Source organism: Lissotriton helveticus, chromosome 1_1 (assembly GCF_964261635.1).
Source record: "Lissotriton helveticus chromosome 1_1, aLisHel1.1, whole genome shotgun sequence".
Classification (NCBI taxonomy): domain Eukaryota; kingdom Metazoa; phylum Chordata; class Amphibia; order Caudata; family Salamandridae; genus Lissotriton; species Lissotriton helveticus.
The window spans coordinates 970,343,174-970,366,157 of record NC_136057.1 but is presented as its reverse complement, the minus strand read 5'-3'; the positions used below and the strand labels follow the sequence as shown (position 1 = coordinate 970,366,157).

Sequence of the window (22,984 nt, the reverse complement as noted above, 5' to 3'; positions counted from 1 at the left end):
GCCTTCAAGGTTGGAATTCTCAGCCAGATGGAAACATCAGAGTTCCCATGCGGGGGTGGATACAAAACATTTTTACAGCAAACCACACGTTCACTGACTGTAACCACATAAGCGATGCCTTTTATTAACCCACAACAATCTTCATTATTTAAAAGTAAATAGCTGCCGTTTGCCAGTAACGTGAATGTGGGGACGATTGCGGGAACGGGAGTACCTTTCAAAACACAGGCTAAATTAGGCTGTTCTTGGTTGCAAGAGCCATGTAATTGGATATGTCTACACATTAATGAGTGATCTGGTGTTTCTGTGCACTCTTCACCTTTCAGATAAACTTCCCTCCCTTCTCTAAGGCATCTGTATGTAAAAGGAAGCGACAAGGCTTCATGGAGATATGAACTACCCAGGGGCTCGTATCTACCAATGGCAAAATATTGCATACAATTTGTAAATTTAAATAAAGCAAATGGTAAAGTAATTAACCCATGGATAAGCCACGTTGCAGCAGTGGCCTCTGCCACAGAGAACGGTAAAGACTCCAATCTTTCAATGTGTAACATGGAAAATGATGCATCTCTCATTGAAAGCAAACGCTGCTTGTCAGTCAAATTAAAAGGGGTAAAGAGAGAGGAGACATTCGTGTAATTCCAAGGCACTTTTCCGGCCTTAAGTGTCTGCAGGGTCCAAGCAAACTGCATAATGGAACGCAATTGATTTTGACCATGGTACAATACAGACACCTCATCCTGCACAATTTCAACAACAGATGACACAATATTATCCAACGTGTAAATGCGAGAAGAAAGCGTGTTAATGCTGTTATCTACAACTGCAAGCACTTTTTCTAAGTTAGCTTGATCAATAGATCTAAGGCGAGTAGCCGCCGCAATCTGTGATGTTTTCCAGATTTCATTATAAATCGCATATATCCATCTTTTTGATCTACCACTAGCCGGGCCTTTTATGAAATCATTTAAATCAACATTGTCAGTCAGCCGAGATAGATGCAGTTTAACTGATGCCAAGGTAGAATATTTGAGCCAATTCTGACATAATTTGCCCACTGAATAAATGGTGACAGAATGTTCATTATCAAAACGTGGATCAACCCTGACTTGTGTAAAACCATCAGCTAAACCAAGAAAACGACGTTGGCAGGAATCAGCACTTCTGTGCCACACCAGCCAACCTTTCGGATCCAAACTGGATATGTTAAAGGACGAATTTTGCAATAGAGCTTGCAATTCCCTAATGGAAAATTGTGTAATATTACTCCAACCAGAATATTCTTCTAAATCAGGAAAGGAAGGAGTATTTATTTTTTTAGAAGTAGCCAATCCAAAGCATGTTATTTGAGAAATGGTAGAATTCAAATACAACATATGATTTGGGATGAGACATGCACGGTGCAAAGCCTCAGTGCCTTGTACCTGCCAACTTTTAGAACGCCAAACAGATTTAAGGTCAATAGTTTCCTTCCACAACTCGTAGCCTCCAACTGCCAGTTGGTCTAGAAAGGACTTCGAGTACAATAACTTAGTATCGGTAAGTCTAACCTTGGACATGGACTTTTCTGTCATTTTAAAATAAAATGAAGCTGGATAGGACTGATTGAAGTCAGTGAAATAAGTGTACTTTCTCAAAAAAGTATTCGAACTGTCTTGTAAAGGAGCTGGGCAATGCTGCCACTGTGTATAATTTACAGTACTCCTTCTGGAATTAGTTTTATGTAAGTAGTGGTTGCCAAAATGTTGGAAGCAAAATAAATCACCATAATTAGCAGATTCTAAGTACAAATCTTCAGCATCAAAGGCAGCATAATATTCGAAATCAGAAAACAATGCCTCTACGGCCTGAACATCCCAATCATCAGAATGTATGTTTTGTTTCACCACATCCCCCATGTTTACTCTGAGCACATTAGGGACATTAACAAGCTCAGTCGGGCCATGGATTTGAAATTTAACCGCATCCCATACAATCCCTTCAAGGACAGGCCAAGCAGTGATGTTAACAAAAGCCAAGTCTCTCTTCAGTCTGTGTGCTGAATGCGATGAGGAAAGGGGTGCCAAAGTTCCATTTAGATGTCGAATGCATGCTCTCTCTTCGACGTAGTGTCCATTGACGATTCGGAAAAAATAAAACACAAAACCAATTGACATAAAAAGCTAAATTGAAAAAAGTACCAACCAAATATATGTCCAAGGGGGAATCAAAAAATGTTTTTTAAATAAACCTGTATAAACTGCAAAACGTGAGGGCTTTCCAGAGTTATGTGAAACAGTGTAAAATGAAAATCTGGATTCTGTGGCCAAACGAGTTTGCAAATCAGGCATCGATAATTCAGTTGGGTAAGTGTAGTCAATTTCATCAAGTTGAGTACCAGGCAATGTACTCAATAAAGGACTAGAAATAGCAGGCATCTCGATGGCCACCTCTGGTTCTGGATTCGAAGCAGTGGCCAATACAGAATTTCTCACAATCGAAGGACAGGAGACCGCCGGTGTCATACTAAGAAGAATCAGCCACTCTGTGTATCTTGACATTGTCAATCGAGATATACCTGTTTTCCTTACGACCTGAAAGTGGTGGTAAAATGACTGTTCTTGTGCCCTTCACACCAAGCACAGGAACCGGAGCTCAGTAAGAGGGACCAAATTCTTTTTTGTTCTCAATCTTCTCTCGAACCAGTTCACCAACTTGGGGTAGCCAGCCAACTACCGGGATCTGCAACACATCGTCCGAAGTGGAGGGCAAATGTTCCTTCGCAAGACTGTCTCTTGTCTTTTGTAGAGTCTGTAAAACATTGCAATGTTCATCTACGTCAAAGGAGGTAGCGCCAGCTACCGAGTCTAGACCGTCAAGGTCCGGTACATACATCTTGATACCAAAGAGCATTTCGTATGGGGTTCGCCCACCCAGAGACCTTCTTGGGAGATTATTAAGAGCACGCTGCACGCCATTGAGATGGGCCAGCCAGTTCCTGCCAGTGCCTATAACTCGAGCTGTCAGTGATTGCATTTAGTCACGGTTCATTCGTTCCACTACACTATTACCCTCAGGTCTGTATGGAGACGAAAACTTGACTTGGACCCCCATCGAAATCATGGCATCCTTGTACGCCTTAGAGGAGAAAGCCGGACCCTGATCCGAATAGAAGGTACCACAGGCAAAAATCCCTACAAAGACACGCAAATCTCTTATGACAGTCCGTGAATCAGCGCTGCAGTGGGGCCAGACCCAAACAAAGCGTGTGCATAAATCAACTGCGACTAAGATGTACTTATATGCAGTATCAGAAGAAAAAGGACCGCAGTGCTCTAAATAAACACAACCTAGTGGTTTATTAGATATGTACAACTGTGTCTGGGGCGGACGCGCAGCAGTTGAAGGCTTAATCTGCTGGCAAATGTCACATTGAAGGACATAATCGCGCGTCTGTTTGTACAGTCCCCGCCACCAGAAACGCTGCTGTAGTTGAGATACAGTGGCTTGTAATTGAGATACAGTGGCTGAAACGCCTGCATGCGCAGACGCAACCCCTTCATGGGCCGCTTTGATCAATGTATGTCTGCGATCCTAGTTGGGAATCAATCTCTCCCCAATGTCATGAATTTTCACATAAGGAACCTTATCGGGATTACGTGGAATGAGTATACCGGTTGCCACGGAGGGACCGCGTCAACCAGACAGGAGGAGGCATCGCCATCTTCCACAAGAACACCATCCGCATCACGACCAACTCCAAGGACACCCTCACAGCCGCCGAACATCTTCACTTCCAGATTCACACCGACTCCAAGACCACCCTCAGAGGCACCCTCATCTACAGACCCCCAGGACCTCGCACACAATTCAGCGAAGACATCGCAGACTTCATCAGCCCACACGCCCTCCCCTCCGCCGACTACATCCTCCTAGAGGACCTCAACTTCCACCTGGAGAACAACAACGACAACAACACCACCACCCTGCTGGACAACCTCGCCAACCTCGGACTCAAGCAACTGGTGAACACCCCCACCCACTACGCCGGCCACACGCTCGGCCCAGTCTTCTCCTCCAGCAAGTACGTCTCCTTCGGCCACTCCACCAGACTCCACTGGACAGACCACAGCTGCGTCCACTACAGCTTCAGAAGGACTACGACTCACCACCACCCGCAACAGGTTCCCCGCAGGAGCTGGAACAAGATCACCACCGACCAGCTCACCACATCCCTGAACCTGAACCCTCCCGCCAGCTCAACAAACCCCAACCAAGCAGCCAACAACCTCACACAGTGGATCACCAACTGCGCCAACGACCTGGCACCCCTGAAAAACCATCCCAGCAGACCCGGCAGCAGAAAAGTCTCCTGGTTCAACGATGATCTCAAGAACTCCAAGAAGAACTGCCGTACCCTCGAGAAAGCCTGGCGAAAAGACCCGTCTACAGACAATAGGACTGCCCTCAAGCACGCCACCCGCAAACAACACCAGCTGATCCACACCACCAAGAAGACGGCATTCAAGGAATGACTAGACAACAACGCACACAACAGCAAGGAACTCTTCAGCATCGTCAAAGAGCTCTCCAACCCCAGCGCCGGAACCAACGACGTCACCCCCTCGCAAGAACTCTGCGACTCGCTCGCCTCATTCTTCCACAGCAAGATCGCCGACATACACAACAGCTTCGGCGCACAGACCACACACCCAACCACCGAACCAACGCCCCCCACCACCACCCTCCGCGCCTGGACCCCAGTCAGCACCCCTGAAAACACCATCCACACGATAAACAACACCCACTCCGGATCACCAACCGACCCATGCCCCCACCACGTCTTCAACAAGGCCGACTCCGTCATCGCACCCCAACTCCGGGACATCAACTGCTCCTTCAACACTGCCACCTTCCCGGAGAGCTGGAAGCATGCCGAACTCAGCGCCCTCCTGAAGAAGCCATCAGCAGACCCCACCGACCTCAAGAACTACCGCCCCATCTCGCTCCTCCCGTTTCCTGCCAAAGTCATCGAGAAGACCGTCAACAGACAGCTCACCGCCTTCCTCGAGACGAACGGATCCCTCGACCACTCGCAGTCCGGATTCCGAGCCAACCACAGCACCGAGACCGCACTCATCGCAGCTACTGACGACATCCGAGCCCTGCTCGACAACGGGGAAACAGCGGCCCTCATTCTCCTGGACCTCTCTGCAGCATTCGACACTGTCTGCCACCGCACCCTAGTGCAGCGCCTGAGCAACATCGGAATCCAAAAGAAAGCTCTAAAATGGATCATCTCATTCCTCGCAGGAAGAACCCAGAGAGTCCGCCTCCCCCCGTTCAGATCCGAGGCCACCGAAGTCATCTGCGGCGTACCACAAGGATCATCACTCAGCCCCACCCTCTTCAACGTCTACATGAGCCCCCTCGCGGCCGTCGCACGCCAACACAACATCATCTCCTACGTCGATGACACCCAGCTGATCCTCTCCCTCACCAACGACCCAGCCACCGCCAGAACCAACCTACACGAAGGGAGGTAAGACGTAGCCGAATGGATGATGAACAGCCGCCTGAAACTGAACTCCGACAAGACGGAAGTCCTCATCCTCGGATCTTCACCCTCTGCATGGGACGACTCCTGGTGGCCCCCTGCCCTGGGCAGCGCACCCAAACCAACGGACCACGCACACAACCTGGGATTCATCCTGGACTCCTCACTCTCGATGACCAGACAAGTCAACGCCATCTCATCATCTTGTTTCAACATCCTACGCATGCTCCGTAAGATCTTCCGCTGGATCCCCACCGAAACCAGGAAGACTGTCACCCAGGCCCTCGTCACCAGCCGACTGGACTACAGGAACACCCTCTTCACAGGAACCACAGCCAAACTTCAGAAAAAACTTCAACGAATCCAGAACGCCTCCGCACGACTCATCCTGGACATCCCCCGTCACAGCCACATCTCCGGACACCTGAGAGACCTCCACTGGCTCCTCGTCAACAAGAGAATCACGTTCCGACTCCTCACCCACGCACACAAGGCCCTCCATGACCTGGGCCCCAGGTACCTAAACAACCGCCTGACCTTCTACACTCCCGCCTGTCAGCTACGATCGACCAGCCACGCCCTCGCCGCCGTTCCACGCATCCGAAAGGCCACCATGGGAGGAAGATCCTTCTCCGACCTGGCAGCCAAGACGTGGAACTCCCTCCCGATCCACCTCCGTCTGACCCAAGACCACCTCTCCTTCAGGAAGCAACTCAAGACCTGGCTGTTCGAGCAGTAGCAGACCTCCCCCCCCCCCCCAAGCGCATTGAGACCCTCCGGGTGAGTAGCGCGTTATACAAATTTCTTGGTTGATTGAGTACTTCGAAAGGAAACCCGTAGGATATTTACCTCCCTTCTCAGTGGCCGCAACAGCAGCCAAGATATCATCATCAATTTTACTTTTGGACCTTGTAACTGCTGCAACTAAATATGTCGATACCGCAGATTTCGCTGCCTCATCAGCAAGCGAGTTACCAACAGCGTGAACTCCAACACGCTGATGGCCGAGAGTATGAATTACAAACACAAGTGGCAACTGCTCTTTAAGCTCAGCCACTCAGACCCAGATCATTTAATGTTTTATTGTGCTACCCTTGGAATCACGAAAGTCATTCTGAATCCAAAATAATAAGTTCTCATTGTAAGACTGGACACAGTAGTAAGAATCACTCACAATAAGAGTCGTCACACTAGCATCAGCGTACTCCAATGCAAGCATCAGAGCACGAAGCTCTGCCAATTGTGCGGTGCAGTCCCCAAGAGTCTGCGTGTGCACGACTCTGGACTTGAACTCATGGTTCACCAAGGCACCGACCACAATGGCGCATGCAGCAACGTAGGCGTGCTTAGAGCCATGCGCAACCTGCGCCGAACCATCAGTGTATATGATGCAATGGAAATCCTCCAAAGGCCGCATAGCCAAAGGTGCAGGATGAACAAATTCATATTGCAAAAACTCCTGCGACTGTAAGGAGGCATCAAAAATAAACGTGACATCCGGGGACGTCAAAGAAGCAGCCCATTGTATCCACCGAGGGTGCAAAGCTTTTGAATTAGGTACACTGGCTTTCGTAACTGCCTCCAAAGCAGGACACGGGGTAACAACCAACATGCGTTTTCCCTGTGACAGAGCACGGTTCCTAAGAATCGCCATCTGTACAGCCGTTAAAACTTTCTCCACAGTGAAAAATCGCATTTCAGCCAAAGTGTACAAGTGTGACTTGTAAGCAATAGGTACTGTGTCTCCTTCGTTAAAAGTCAGGTAAGTGAAACCCACCGTCCCAGGGATGATTCTTATCACCAGGTTGGTGTGGTTGTCACGAGTCAGTAAGTATTTAGAAGCGAGCAAATCAGCCTGCAAAGATTGCAAAATAGCAGAGTGCTCAGGCAGCCAGCATGATTTGGTAAAAGTAGGTTGTATCAAAGCATACAAAGGCTTGATACGCTGGGCATATTCCGGAATGTATGTCCTCCCGAAATTAAAAAAACCCAGTAAAGACTGTAATTTTTTCAGAGTTGTCGGAGCGCGCAGTTGTGCGCATTTCTCCAAGAAGTGAGGTGCTAACCCTGGACCTTCATCGTTGAGCTCATAGCCTAGGAACAACACTGTGTACTCTGCAATGTGCGACTTTGCAAAGTTGAATTTGTAACCGAAGTCTGCAAAGCTACAAATTAAGCGGTCAACTCGACAGAGATGCTCCCAAAGTTCGTCGTCCGTGAGATACATGTCATCCACATATGAGCATGCATCAGGGTCGATTCTCTCCAAGAGAGATACTATGTGGGCGGCAAATACCCCCGGACTATTTTTGTAGCCCATCGGTAAACGTCGAAAATGTTTTTGCACATCGCCGCAAGTAAAGCTACTCCATTTGGAACTCAAACCATCCAAATGGTGGGCATAAAAACCGTTGGAAATGTCAAGCGTGGTCTTAAACCGCTTACGCACAAGACTATCCACTAAAGCAGAACCGTGAGTATTCTGTACTGCACAGTTACGGCAATGTGAGTTTAAATGCCGGTAATCCAATACCAAACTATATGAACCGTCAGGCTTGGTCACAGTAAAAAGAGGGTTATTCATCAGTGACACACAAGTTTCAATCACTCCCTGATATTCCAATTGTTCAAGGATTTCCGCAACGGAAGCCTTGGCTTCATGTCTAATGGGATACTGAGGTTGAGGCTGAGGCTCTGACCGCAAAGGTATTTCGTGGTGTGGCGAAAATTTATCCCAACCACAGTGTGTACGGTACAGAGCCGGCGCAAGAGTCTTAGCCCACTCTTCTGCAAAATTAAGCGCATGCTCCTTCGAGACTGTGTGCGCGAAACTAGGGAGGATCACCTCCTCCCCTCTCAGAGCTGCGAGAACAAAAGGTGGGGGCCAGTCAGCCTCCGCTAACAAAATCTCATAGGTAGTTATAAGATTTTCCCAAAATATCCCTTTTATCGTACGCTGTATGTCACCTTCGATCAACAGGACAATTTCATAAAGTCTGTCAGGGGGAGCAACTCTAGTGTCAGCTGTTTCTACCACAACATAACGGTCAGTCGCTGTCACCTTCAGTAGTGGACGCAGGGCCTCCCATATTATGGTAATCTCCGCCGCGCTGTCCAGCAAGGTCAGAGCTCATGTCAGATTTCGAAGCCGCATTCTCACTATCTGTGGCATATCTCGCTGTTAAAGCTGCGACCTTCTTCTTTTGAAACTGGGGTCGCTTCGGTGTAGAGCCGTCCTGCTTGCCTGCACTGTCTTTCGGGCGGGGCTGGTCACGTCCTTGCTGGCCACCCCGACCCCTGCCGACTCCTCCACCACCGGTCGCCGAGGCCAATGAATCCTGAAAAGAACGAGGAGAGCGTTGATCAGAAACCTGAAATCGATCAGGTGATTTTATCTTTGCGCGATCGCGCAAGTCATAAAAACGTTCTGGGGGTGCAGGCAATGGAGACGCAGGACGAGACTCCTGTTTCTGTTGTTGTTGCTTCCCCTGTTTTTATTTTTTAGGCCAATTTTGTTTTTTGGACTTGGGCTGAATGTCAGTCTCTGACTTCTGCCCTTGGCGTTGGTTTTTCTCTTTAGTAGAAAAAGGCTTGAGACCCCTACTATTACGGCCTACGGTTTTATAAGCCACCACAATAATCCTCTCTAACTGTCGGGGTTTCTCGGCATCGGGAAGCGCATGCAAAGCATTAGCCACCTAGAAGTTCACTGCATCCCCCTTGACATTAGCAAGAATGAGATCGCAAACCACATCAAAGGTGCCACATAGGCGCATACCTAGTTCAACCGCAGCCTCAGGTCCGTGCTCATCCTGAACAGGCTTAAGGACCGTTGGCAGGACAGCCATAGACGGAGTGCCGTAACACCTCGCATAGACCGCCGCAAATGTTCTACCCCAGGTTTCACAGTCACCGATTTCAGGGGCCAAGTCCTTAGGTAAACTGATTGTCAGAATCCTGTGTTTTTCACCAGGAGTCGTGTTGGGAAATACTGCTTCCAGCTGGTCAAACTTCTCGGCAAGCCAGAAAGGAAAATCATCCTTATCCTTGGGACGCTTGCCCATCACAGCATTGACCATCATGGGACTGAGCTTCATGCCGCCCTGTCTGGCAGGAAGCGCCGCACCACCCGGGGCCCCGCCCGGGAGATTACGGGTTATGTATTGCACTAACGACCTAATTACGTTAATTGCGACTACATGTAGCCGTCTTAACTCAACTACGGTACATGCCCGTGTTGAGGATGAGGTGTAAATCCAGCCAAAACAGGCCAATTTGCGCCCGGAATGGACAAAAGGACCTAACCTCGGAGCTGTCAAAGAGTGGGGGAGGGCACCACCAAACCACACGCGATGCTGCCAAGTATCTATAGGTACTTCCTGTGCCCTATACTGTGTATATTCATTCGGCACAGCAGTGGGAGTGTACGTGTGGAACACACCTGAAGTTCCGTCCACAGCTGGGAAAGTCACCCACGAGTAAAATATTTTGTAAGGGTAAGCCACCTCTGCACTCACCACCATTATCACGGCCAAGCCATCCACGGGAACATTATACTGCAGCAAATGGTTGCGCACCGCAATGTGACTATGCTGCGGAATGTCCACCGCGGCCATACCGACACAGAAAGTATAGAGGAACAAAGGTAACTTTGTAGCACAACTGGTTAGTAATTCAAGGAAACCGTTTTTAGAAAGATTCAAGCTTGAAAAGACCTATAAAAAAAATAGGTAGGTTTGTCCAACACCACCGTTATCCGGAAACAATAGTGAAGGGGTTAAGGATTGAATGATGTACTACTCAAGTGTCATGTAATAAGACCACCAAAACGTTGGGCGCCATGTCGCAGGGATTCCGTTCTCCTACAGAACTGTGCATAGAGACTTGGAACCTCAGTGAATTAGGGTGTCCCAAAACTCACCTTAGTACCCAAAATCCCCTACCAGACTAGCTACAGTGTTTCATTGGTCATTACAAACTCCCAATGCTTAGACAAACCAGAACATGGACTTAGAATACCTCAGGTAACGTGGAACACATGAACACTCTTTCGTTATACAATCATTTCAATCCAGAACAAGGAGTAAATGAGGACGCGTGCATATTTGAAATATTTATTTACTAATGCAGTGTTCTCAAACGCAGTATCTTAGATAATACAAGCAAACATATTATAAGAAGCAAAGTAATCAGAATAGTTACTAGTCCATAGAATGCAAAAGGTGACAACATGCTAAAATGCTGAAGTGAATAGGGTTTAAGAACACCTAATTCTCACCATCCCTATCTAGTATATTATATTATATCTAAGAAGGTCTCTTTGGGTTTTAGCCGGGCGGGCCCATACCTCAGATCCTAGTGGTTAGGGATCACATCATCTTCCACCAGCTCTCTGCATGGAAGCACCATCAAGTTTGTTAGTGTGCTCTGTGTGAGGCAATATAAAACGTGTCTAAAGCCAGAATTTGGCTGCCGCTGCATGTATGTTATGTCTAGGAAGGTGCGAAGATCAGACCTCACAACAACCACTGTGTCGAGTTATCCTTAAAGGCTTCAGCACTCACTGTATAGACACAGCTTACTAAGCAAAGCTGATATCAGAGTAATAACATATTATTCTCGTGTGAATCAAAACGCTCTACTAGGCTCAAAGCTAAAACAACAGTTATGTGTCGTGTGCAGAAGCAGCAGAAAGGTAAAATGGCGTTTAAACTTCTAATAAGCTCATGCTAACTTAACACAGCATATAGGCAAAGCGTATCTATATGACAAGGTATTGAATGTTAACCCAGATATATGTGGAGAGGCCTGTAGCTTTATGAGAGACCTATACAGAGATGATATTCAACCTGGCCAAGAAGATATAAAGGAGTGGCTGAGGTTTACGACACTTCCACGGTCAACCATAGAGCAATGGAAAGATTTAGAAAGAGAGATTAAGGAGGAGGAGATAAGAGCTCAGTGTAAGAAAATGGTTGAGGGAAAGGCGGCTGGACCGGAAGGTCTACCAGTCGAGGTCTTTCTTTGTATCATTGACACAGTAACTCCTATTTTACAACTCTTATTCAATGAGATATATATATAAGTGGGAAGAAGGTCCTGAATTCTTGGTCAGAGGCTACAGTCACTTTGATTTTTAAACCAAATAATGATCCACAGAAAGTGGGCTCATATAGACAGATATCCTTATTGAATGCAGATAAGATCTTTTCCGGAATTATAGCATCTCGGGTAGCTAAGGTAATACATGAGGTTATCCATCCTAGCCAAAGAGGCTTTATACCAGGGAGGCAGTTGAATTAATTAACTTTTAATTTGTTGGGCGTCATGGATATTGCGGAGGCTAGGAAATTACCTTTGACTATAGTGGCTGTGGATGCAGCCAATGTTTTTGACCGGGTACATTGGCCCTACCTGTGGTAGTCTTTCCTAAGTTTTGGTTTTCCACAGAATATGGTAAGGGCAGGGCAAAGTCTATATAGTGGTCCTAAAGCTAGGGTGTTGATACATAGGGGGCTGTCAGATTGGTTCGAAATTTTTAGAGGGGCAAGGCAGGGATGTCCCCTGTCCCCACTTCTTTTTAATATTTATATCGAGCCACTAGCTGATCTGATAAGGGCAGACACTGCTATTCTCCCTTTTAAATCTCAGGATCTGGAAGTTAAATTAGCACTATATGCAGATGATTTGTTGCTGTATACGAGAAACCCGCAAGACGCAATTCCCAACCGGATGAGGAAGGCAGAGAGGTTTGGCCTAATTTCTGGCTATAAAGAAAAACTGAGATTATGGATTGGAATCAGGGTATGGCAAGCTATGGGGTGAAAACTCAAAGAAAAGAAATTGAAGTTAGTGAATGAGGTCAGTTTGTAAATATAAATTAACTCTATATAGAAGGAATATAGGTGGGAGGGAATTTTTTGTTGTATTTAGCTTACCTCCCCCTTTCTCTTACCTTTAATTTGGATTTGGGGGTGCCCTTTATGCTGTATTTGTTGAGGTCCCTAATATTGAGTATAGGCCTGGGAGTCCTGTCCTTTTTGGAGATAAGGAAGTACAGGGAGGGCACCCCTCTGCCTTAACGGTGTGGTGGGACTGGTTCTATAGTGAATGAGTGCCTCCACTTCCTCCTGAAGGAAGAGCTGGTGTTTCTGAGGAGTGTGTGTCTGCGGGGAGTGATGTTTGGTGGGGTTGCAGTGAGTTCTAAGCAGTATCCCTGTCTGATGATGGAGAGAACTGATTGGAGGCGATTTCCACCCACTATGAAAAAAATTCTGTAGTCTTCCCCTGACGGGTGTACTGAGATCGGGGGGTGGAGGGGAGAGTCAGTTTGACAGGGGCAAACTATCTTAGCTACACTGCCTATGGAGTTATTACTCCTATAACCTCCCCTGGAAACGTCCTTGAAGTTGTTTGTTGTTGCTGCTGCCTTTGGTAGGAGTTAGAAGTCTCCAGGTGAGCAGGCTTGCACCCACTCTGAACTGGGACCTGTGAAAGGAACACAAGGGAGAAGGTGTTTGGAGAGCCCCCTTTACTTTGGTGGTGTCCTTTTTAATTTTATCTAGCATCTGATCAACCTGCAGTCCGAAGAAGTGCTCCCCATCAAAGAGAAGGTTGAGAAGATGCTGTTGAACCTCCGACTTTAAGTCAGAGGCACTCATCATCTATGTGCCTAGGGCACACCGAATAGATGTGTTGGAGATTAACTTACCTTCAAAAAAAAGCTCCTGGCACCATTTTTTATACTGATTTGCGAGCCGCTAGAGAAGCTCCTCCATTTCTTCCCAGTGGGCTTGGTCATAGCTGAAGAGCAGGCCGATTGATTTGTCGATTCTACTGTGAGTGGCTGATTGGGGGAGACTCACTTGCCGAGCGGGTCAATCTTTCTACTCTCCTTATCTCCGTATCCTTAAGGTACAGGTGCCATGAGCATTTGCACATTTGCGTGCTGAATGGACCACTAAAGAGTCCGGTGGGCTTTGTGAGCAGATGAAGGGTGGGTCCGAGAGTGAGGGTTCGCATTTCTTATCAACCCTTGGGACAATTACAGCAGCCTTCACTGACTCTTTGAAGGTCTAAGGAGGGATTTTAAGCATGCCTTTCACGGAAGTACTGTATCGAACGCTGGGTTGGGGACAGCAATTTGACAAGGAAGTCCTCACCTTCCTGGCCCTTATACAACTCAACCCTACAGAAAGTGGCAGCCCTGTGAATAACCTCATAATAAGAGGTGGTATAATCTGGAGGGGATCATTTTGTGAGGCAGTAGACTGGGTCGTGTCCCCAGGTCAGTAAATGTCATAATCTTCCCACTGGTCATCCCTAGGCTTGGAGTCGACTGTAGGCTTGTAGGGATCTAGCGGGTATGAGGGGCTCACCTCCATATAAAGAATGTGGGGAAGCCTCTGGTGAATGAGGCAAACAGGGTCCCTGTTGTGGTGGAAAAGTGGGAATTGGAGGATGGGAAGAGGAAGGTGGAGGAGGAGGAGGGCGGGGCCAAAGTGGTAGAAGACTAGTGCACCTGTCCTTGTGCTTCTTGACTTTGGGTGGAGGTGTAGTCTTCCAGGCAATCCCCTCCACAAAAGTACTTTTGGAGGAGGTTTGGTGAAAACCCTGTCCCTCTGCAGGTGAATGAAGATCCACTTCTGGCGTGTGCTGAACTCTTCTTGGAACCACTACAGGATGTACTGTTCCGGTTCTGAAGGCAGGCTTTGGGCGGCGGACATTTCAGTACTGAAGTAGTCTTTTGGCTGCCTGACCTTTCCATTGCGGAGCTGGTGCACCTAGGAGTGGAACTGGCCCTGAGAGGGCCATTGAGAGGAACCCGGTCACTGAGACCAACAAAGGTCGCGGTGGTAAGGAAGCTACAAAACTGATGATTGTTTTCACCAACGTGAATAGGAGACCTAAAGAGAATGTCCGACGATTAACACCACGAGGCATCGACCCAGAGCTCTGTGGATAAGCATCCGAACCCAACAGCAGAACAAAACAATGGAGCCAATGCCCATGAGCTGTACTAGTCAGAAGAGGAGTCGCTACACCTTGTGATCCGAAACATTTAGTTGACATAAAACCAAGTTGTACACGTCTGAGCCCAACACTAGACAGCAGGAGTTTGCAGAGCATGTGTATCTACAGCTACTCATGCCACGAACTATAGGTTATCCAACATGAACATTTCACTATCCTTGCAATGTGTTACTGCAGTGACTTAAAACTGCAGCTCAGTGAGAGCACAGAAGTGCTCCCGGCAGCCATATGTTTTTGTCAGACCAAAGTGGTTTAGCTTCTTACGTGCTCTACGGCTTGTGTTTGGCATCCAAGTCAAGGGAGCTACAAACTGAACAGAAAGATTGCCGCTGCCGTTGCTGGCACGCCGTATCCGACTGCCTTAGTGTTGAACTAAAAAAAGAGAAAAAATACGCAACGAAATAACATAAAATCCCAGTAAGGCAAGTACAATGGTTCTCTGCAGATTGCTTAAAGATGAAGAGAGAGATAAGGAGAGAAGCACGTAGGCTTAGTGTCAATTATGATCTGTACAGAGTTATTTACCTTAAAACATTGAGAAGAGAATACAAAATGCTCATTTGTAGCTTGAAAACAGTTTATAAAGAAAAATGCTGGGGAAAACTGTTGGAAACTATTGAAACAAAGAATATATGCCAGTTTTGGAAGCTGATCCAGGCAGCTGCAGAACACCAGGTGGGAGCTAAATATTATGTGGTAGAAGAGGCTGCATGGGAGGAATATTTGCAGGAATTGTGAGGCCCAAGTAGGGCATTAGAAAAAGGAGTGACGCAAAATTGGAGTGGGTTAGTAGAAGACCTAAAACCAGATTTCTCAGTACAGAATGTGAAAAACACGATATTCAAATTTAAGCTAACCAGGGCAGCAGGACCCGATAATCTCCCAGCTTCCATAATAAAGTCGCAGCTGAATTGGTGGGCAGAATTGTTGTCCCATATGTTTCTAGTCATCTTGGACACAGGAAAAATCCCCCCAAACTGGAAGGGAGCAGTAATGAAACCGGTGCACCAGAAGGGTGATATGAAATCTGCGAAAAATTATAGATTAATTAATTTGTTGGACATTGGGGAAATAGTATTCTCAAAAATAATATTGGGTAGGCTTAAGGATTTGGTGGAGCAGTGTTCAATTGTGCCGGCTTTAAGGAAGGCCATTCCACTGTCGACCACTCCTTCGCCCTATGGGCTGTGGCGCGAAAGACAATAGAGCAAAAAGGGAAGTTATACTGTTGGTTCGTTGACTTTCGGGCTGAGTTTGATTCCGTGGACCGTAAATGCCTTTGGGAGTCCTTGGAAAATTACAATATACCGGAAGGCTTACTGGCTATAGTAAAAGAGTTACATAGAGGAAACTGGGCACAGGTCATTAGGAATCCGGGGGGTCCTTGACTCCGAAAATAACAATTGAGAACGGTCTCAGACAGGGCTGCGTCTTGGCCCCCTTGCTTTTTGCCATATGCCTAGCAGACTTACCTGCAACTCTAGAGGTTGACAGAAGCGCCAGTCCCAATATGATTGGTCATAAAGTATCATGCTTATTGTATGCAGACGATTTGGTGATTTTTTTATCAGACGGAGTCTGGCCTCCAAAGGGAATTAAACGCTTTTAGAGATTATTATGAGGCAAATTTTTTAGTTGTAAGAGACACGTGATTCAGTTGGTTTTTAGGCCCCATGAAATTGGAGATTGTAAGTGAGTATAGATATCTTGGGGTCTGGTTCGATAGTGCATTAAAGTGGCATACGCACTTAGAAGCTCAGAAAGCGAAAGCCTTAACATCGATTTGTGGGCTGAAAAAATCGAATCAAGAATACAGAGATATGTCCCACAGACTGTTGTTAAAAGCATATGGTGCAATGATACCCCCACAAATACTGTATGGAGCTGAAGTCCTCTACCTAAGTGATAAAAGCGGCTAGGACTTAGAAGAAGGAACGTGTTTAAAAACCTTATTGTCCGGAGTCCTCCCCAAAATTCCATGAGCTGACGATGCTGGTATCCCTTGATGCCACAATGGCCTTTGATAGAGTGGAGTGGCGATATCTGTTTGCAGTGTTGGCGAAGCTGGGCTTTGAAAGCGAATTTATCGGTTGGATGTGCCTGCTGTACGCAAACCCCCTAACTAGAGTGGTCTTCAACAACTGTAAGTCCAGTGACTTTCCTTTGGGGAGAGGCACCTGATAGGGGTGCCCACTGTCTCCACTTCTTATCGCACTCGCTATGGAGCCGTTGGCAGCCTGGGTTAGATGGGATAGATCAATACGGGGTTTGCGATGGACGCCTGACTGGGAAGACAAGATCTCCTTGTATGCAGATGATGTTCTGCTTTACCTCACTCACCCCAAGGAATCCTTCCGCAACTTTCTTGATGTGCTTGATGTTTTTGGCAGATACTCTGGGTTAGCCATTAACTGGGCAAAATCTGTGCTTTTTGTATTGGTGGGAGACCCGTCGGTGATGCCCGAGTCGTGTCCTATTCACATTGAGATGACAGGGTTCAAATATCTTGGTATATTTATCACGCTTGATCCGAAGTTGGGGTATGATAATAATCTGGCTTCTCCACTGAGCAGGTGCAGGAAGGATGTGGAGCGCTGGAAGGCTCTTCCACTCTCCCCGCTCGGAAGGGCCGCCCTCTTCAAGATGATGGCTTTGACCCGGTTCTTGTATGTCTTGCAAAACTCGAAGGACCCAGTGCCGACCGCATATTTCAGGGAGATAGAGGCCCTTCAGAGACAGCTCCTCTGGGACGGTGGGGCCCGAATCGACTTCAATAATCTGACTCTTCCGTGGTATGCTGGCGGGATTGGACTTCCAGATTTGCGGAAGTACTATTGGGCCTCACAGTTGGCTGCGGTGAACCATATTGTTTATGGACTCCCCAGGGATCCGGGATATGCTATGGACCGGGGTTAGGTGTCTTGGGTGGGAGGGCAGGTTGACACTGGCCACCCCCTTATTAAACTCTGAGAAGTTGGGCAGTCTGTGGAAGACTAAGGGATTCGATAGATGGGACCTTATTGGGATTACCCAGATTATGGATGTGTGGGGGAAAGACTCAGTGCACACGTTTGAATCCCTTGTTAAGCTGTATAGTTTACACCACAACGAATACTTTCGCTATCTGCAGGTTAGAAATGCCCTCACCACCCATGTTCCTAGGGGCATGGAACTTCCGGAGGCATCCCCTCTTGAGGACCGTGTGATAGATGGTCATATTCCCGAGAAAGCCATCTCGTTGATATATAGGAAATTGGTCAACAACTCGGAGAATCCATTGGTGCGGATCAGGGCTCAGTGGAGTGTGGATGGGTTAGAACTTGATGATGAGGATTGGACGGAGGCGGTGTCAGCCGCTCCGAATTAATAAATGGGCGAAAGACCTTGATTGGTGCATGTTCCGAGAGAGATCAGTGTATGTGGCCAGGGGTTGCCCGCAAAAGTGGGGGAAGGTTTGGGGAGCGTGGAATAGCCACCGAGGAGGAATTTGTGAGCCACCCACGACAAGATTAGACTTGGAAACACAGGAATCCCCCAGATCCTAGTACTAATTGTTGCTATTTGATCCAGTATTGTGCCACTTTGATCCATGCGTTGGAACTGAATGCACTCACCTGAGAGTTGGTTTCTTTTCTGTAATGGCTTTCCTTTGTTTAATAAAAAGAATTTTAAAAAAAAACCTTATTGTCACTACCGAGCTCAGCAATGATCCAGGCCATCAGAATTGAGCTAGGAACAATAGCATGAAGCATACAGATTCAAATGTCTTTAGTAAAGTTCTGGAAACGCTAGGACCTTGGCATAGTGCAGACGATCTCACAATGGCGCAGAAAGGAGATTCAGTCTAGTAGACTAAAATGGGCTAAGGAAACTAGAAAGAAACTGCTTACTGTAGGTGAGAACCTAAAGGTGAGAATGTGTCAACAAACACTGCATGCAGAATTTTCTAAGAGCGCACACAAATCCCAAGGGCAGGAATTGTCCAGAAATGTAGATATGGAGTATCTGAGAACAAAAAAATCAGTACAATGTATGAGAATTCCATGGTTGAATGAAGCCTGGTATCCTTACCTGGACACATCATCCAACTATTGGCTTAGATGTGAAATTTTAAGATTAAGTATTGTCATTAATCCTTGGCTGGCAAATGAGAAAATAAAAGCAGAAATGGTTCAGCCTGATTGAAATTGTTAAATGTATGTTGGGAACAAAAAGCGATATTTTGCACATATTAGTATATTGTGTTTCAGTTTTAGCTCTGCGGAAATTATTTTTACGTCCAATTTTTTTTAAATATGAAACTAAGTCATGAGAACAGGCAGTAGCCCTACTTACAGAGATGCCTAACCTTGAGATTGCCATTGCAATTGGAAACTATATGAAAGCCATAAAAAGTCTCTTTAGGGAGAAACTGAAGATGTTTTAATGATTTTAAGGTTGAATTTTAATTTACTGCCTATATTTCCTAACACATGGACAATAAGAATTTGAATGGCAGCATTGGGTATGGTGTTGGCCAAGCGCTGAATAGCTATTCATTGGATATCCTCTAAAACCCTAAATAAAATAAAACCAGAAGGAAGAATTTTTTTTAGTAGGCTAAAGCTGATGAACAACACTTAAAAACAATTATGTCTGATGAGAAATTGATGGAGGATCTAGCAGATTGGCTGAGAGAAACTGATTTATCCACCAAATCATCTCCTACGCTGAAGACACCCAGCTGATCATCTCCTTCTCCTACGCCGACGACACCCAGCTGATCATCTCCCTCACCAAAGAACCTCACACAGCCAAAACCAACCTCCACAAAGGAATGAAGGCCGTCGTCGAATGGATGAGGAACAGCCGACTGAAGCTGAACTCGGACAAGACGGAGGTCCTCATCCTCGGCTCCACCCCTTCAGCCTGGGACGACTCCTGGTGGCCGACAACACTAGGAACAGCCCCGACTCCCACCGACCACGCACGCAACCTAGGGGTCATCCTCGACTCCACCCTCTCCATGACTAAGCAGGTCAACGCCATCTCCTCATCCTGCTTCAACACCCTCCGAATGCTCTGCAGGATCTTCAAGTGGATCCCCACCGAGACGAGAAGAACAGTCACCCAGGCCCTCGTCACAGGCAGGGTGGACTATGGACACACTCTCTAAGCGGGAACATCGGCCAAGCTCATGAGACGATTGCAAAGCATCCAGAACGCCTCAGCACGTCTGATCCTCAACACCCTCCGCCGCAGCCACGTCACAACCCACCTGAGAGACCTGCACTGGCTCCCGTCAAAAAGAGGATACCATTCAAACTCCTCATCCACGCACACAAATCTCTCCACAAGAACGGCCCAGCATACCTCAACAGACGACTCAACTTCTACACCCCCACCCGACAGCTCCGCTCCGCCAGCCTCGCCCTCGCCACAGTACCCTGCATCCGAAGAACGAGCGCTGGCAGCAGATCCTTCTCCCACCTCGCCGCCAAGACCTGGAACACCCTCCCCACCAACCTACGGCAGATCCAAGACCTACTGGCCTTCAGAAGACTCCTCAAGACCTGGCTCTTCGATGACTAGCAGCACCCCCTTCCCCCCAACCAACCCCGCCCCCAGCGCCCTGAGACCCTCACGGGTATGTAGTGCGCTTTAGAAGTGTCATGATTGATTGACGAAACAATAGACCACCTTGAATCTGAATCTGAGCATATATAGAAGGAATTATATGGAAGAATGTACTGTGCTGGGGAAAAGATTAGCGATATGGGAGATGGTAGGTGTAACATTGTTCATGTAGTGAGAAAAGGACACTATTATATCTATATGTAACTAGATGAACATGGAGGTTGACAGGGGTGGGATATTGGTGTGTTAATACTGAGGCGCATGTTTTGTTTTTGCTTCACTTATGAATCAAAATGCAATATAGTTTATTACAAAACAACTACAGAACTCAGTGGCAGATAAGATGATGGCAGTCTAGACATCTTAATGAAGAGATCGCGGTAAACGGAAGTGACAGAACAAAATATGGTAAACAGAAAACAATTCTGAAGAGGAAGAGAGAAAAAGCAAGCGCTCAACAGAAAAATATTCCAGGTTCCTCTAACAGTTTGTAGCCACGACTGCAGAGCATAACTGGGAATGTTGTGGCCAACTAATGGAAACGTAAGGAATTATGTTGGAAACCAAACACTGTACAAGCCCTGGGAATATCTTCATTTTAGCAGGGAAAAGAATAGCATTCTGTTATTAACTTATTTTCAAATAATTTATTAATTACATTTTCAATCTTTCCTTCGAAGATACCAAGGTAAGTATGTCTAGATAGTGGTATAACATGTAATAAGGAAAGGTACCATGAATGGTATGTTGATATAACATGCACTGTTTGCTTTAGTTCTAACACATCTTTAACAGGTAAAAGAAACTATGGTACTCACAAGTACAGTAATATGAAGGGGTAGGGGAGGTAAAAGAAAGTGTCGACGTTAATATTCAACGATAAACATAACAGTTTTCATGTTATAAAGCTAAGCTATCCCACTCTAGTCGGATAATCAGCCAATTAAACATGATTAAAAACCAACTCTCAATGTTTTCAAAAATTGCATTGACGGAAGTAAGAAAGTGAAGTGGTTTTCATTATCACTTACAGTTGCAATCTATACAATTAAGACAGTTTGTAACGTTCCAGTTCTCAACAGACTAAAACAATCCGTGTTGGTGCTTAAGTTCCAAGCAGTTGCCCGACATGCTGTGGCTGCTTTTACAACTTTTAGAATTCGCTCTATTGCCTCTTTTGGCTAGCAGCTAGATAATGGAAGCGGTTTGACCTGGGATACAGGCCGTTGCATGTTTAGGACTATTTTTGGAGTGCCAAGTAGAGTACTAACAGAATATAATTCCCTTTCGACAGCAGTTTGCTATCCATGCTAATGCTGTGTGTCCAATCTATAAACAGAAGTGGCCCAATTTAATGAAAAGCTGAAAATGTAAAAACCTGGACAACCTAAACAAGCGACAAAAAATGTGCTTGATTATGAACACCTGCTAGTCATACACTATATAGGCCTGGTACAGACAAAGCAGGATTCACTTCTCTGTACTTGGGAATACAAATTAAAACAGCTTCAAGCATTTCAATTTGGGCATTAAGCACAAGCCATAATCTTCACAAAAACACAAATATCTTCAAAGGAGAACACAACTTACCTTCTTAGAAGCACTTCCACCGCTGCCAAACAGCCATGCATTGCTGGTAAAAAAAAAGCACAGGGGTGTTATTGGTTCAGGCCAGCACTTACTTAAAATAGTCTACATTTAAAATGTCATCCTAAATGTAATGAAGTCATTCCTTTTTCTTTCTTTTCTCTATTTTTAACTTGATTACAAGACAGAACCATCTGGTGCTCAGTGGTATTTTCATCCTTCCCCGAAATATGGTGGTAGACCATTAAATGGGCATTGAAGATGCTTTGGGGGGTGTGAAAAGTCCCAGAAGATACTACATAGGATGAGATGGTCTCCCCTCAAAATTAGTGTACATGTGGCATGCTGCCCAAGCCCTTTTAAAAAGACAAATAGTGAATGCTGTTCATCTCAAAGATCATGCAGCTTGCATGCTAGGCAATGGAGTGAAATGGAAGCAGGGGAAGGAATGCTGCATGGCCCTTTGGGGGGCCCGGGGGCATTTACACAAAGCACATTTATCAGCTACATTTACACCACTAATTCATAAGCCCACTACAATGCCTGCCCCCAACTCCTAAAGGGGGCCACAAATTGCATTATGTCCAAACTGGAGCTGCGCTAGTGACAGGAACCTCCTCTGCCTTCTTTCAGTCAAATTGAGGGGCAGGGAAAATACTTCCACTGCTTGTGAGTCCCACACTGGAAGGCTGTTGCCCCCGCCTGCAATTTTGAACCACCTGTGCAACTACTGAGAGCCAAAGCACTTCCAAATGGTAAATGGTCCATAGTGGAGCTGTTGCTGAGGCTTTTGTACATGGCTGAGTATGTACCTTTCATGATACCTAGGTCAGCAGCAGGCAGTGCGTTCCCACTGTGATCCGTGACTCTTTTTAGGTCTGACCTAGTGATAGCTTTGCCGTCTCACAGGCTTCATGCAATCAAATGAGTTCATAAATAATACAAACAAAAAGGGACTTCAAAAAATGCCCTGTTACCAACTAATCTGTTTGGTTGTTATTCACAATTTGTATGCCCTACTACAGCATACAGCATGGCGCAATGTATTGGCCTACTTCTTGATCAGACACTTTTGCTCTGTGAGGGATGATATACTGCCTTAACACATGCACAATTGAGCATAAAGAGAAGTGCACTTTAGTAGTGGGTTTGTGGGGCAACAGGTTAGTTGGCCAATGCTGCTTTTCTTTCCAGTCTTTATCCTTTTTA

At 46.3% G+C, this 22,984-nt stretch overlaps 1 protein-coding gene across 7 annotated transcripts in view; it reads right to left on the bottom strand.

The window, feature by feature from the left end:
• ANKRD16 (ankyrin repeat domain 16) overlaps positions 1-22,984 on the bottom strand; it is a 415,867-nt gene that overhangs the window by 182,676 nt on the left and 210,207 nt on the right. For all 7 annotated transcript variants that reach the window (XR_013607335.1, XR_013607341.1, XM_078677289.1 and 4 more), the window contains exon 4: positions 21,779-21,821. Coding sequence is in view for 5 of the 7 variants with exons in the window: in XM_078677289.1 (XP_078533415.1) it covers positions 21,779-21,821 (43 nt within the window). In the remaining 2 variants the exon portion in view is untranslated. The remainder of the gene's footprint in view (positions 1-21,778; positions 21,822-22,984) is intronic.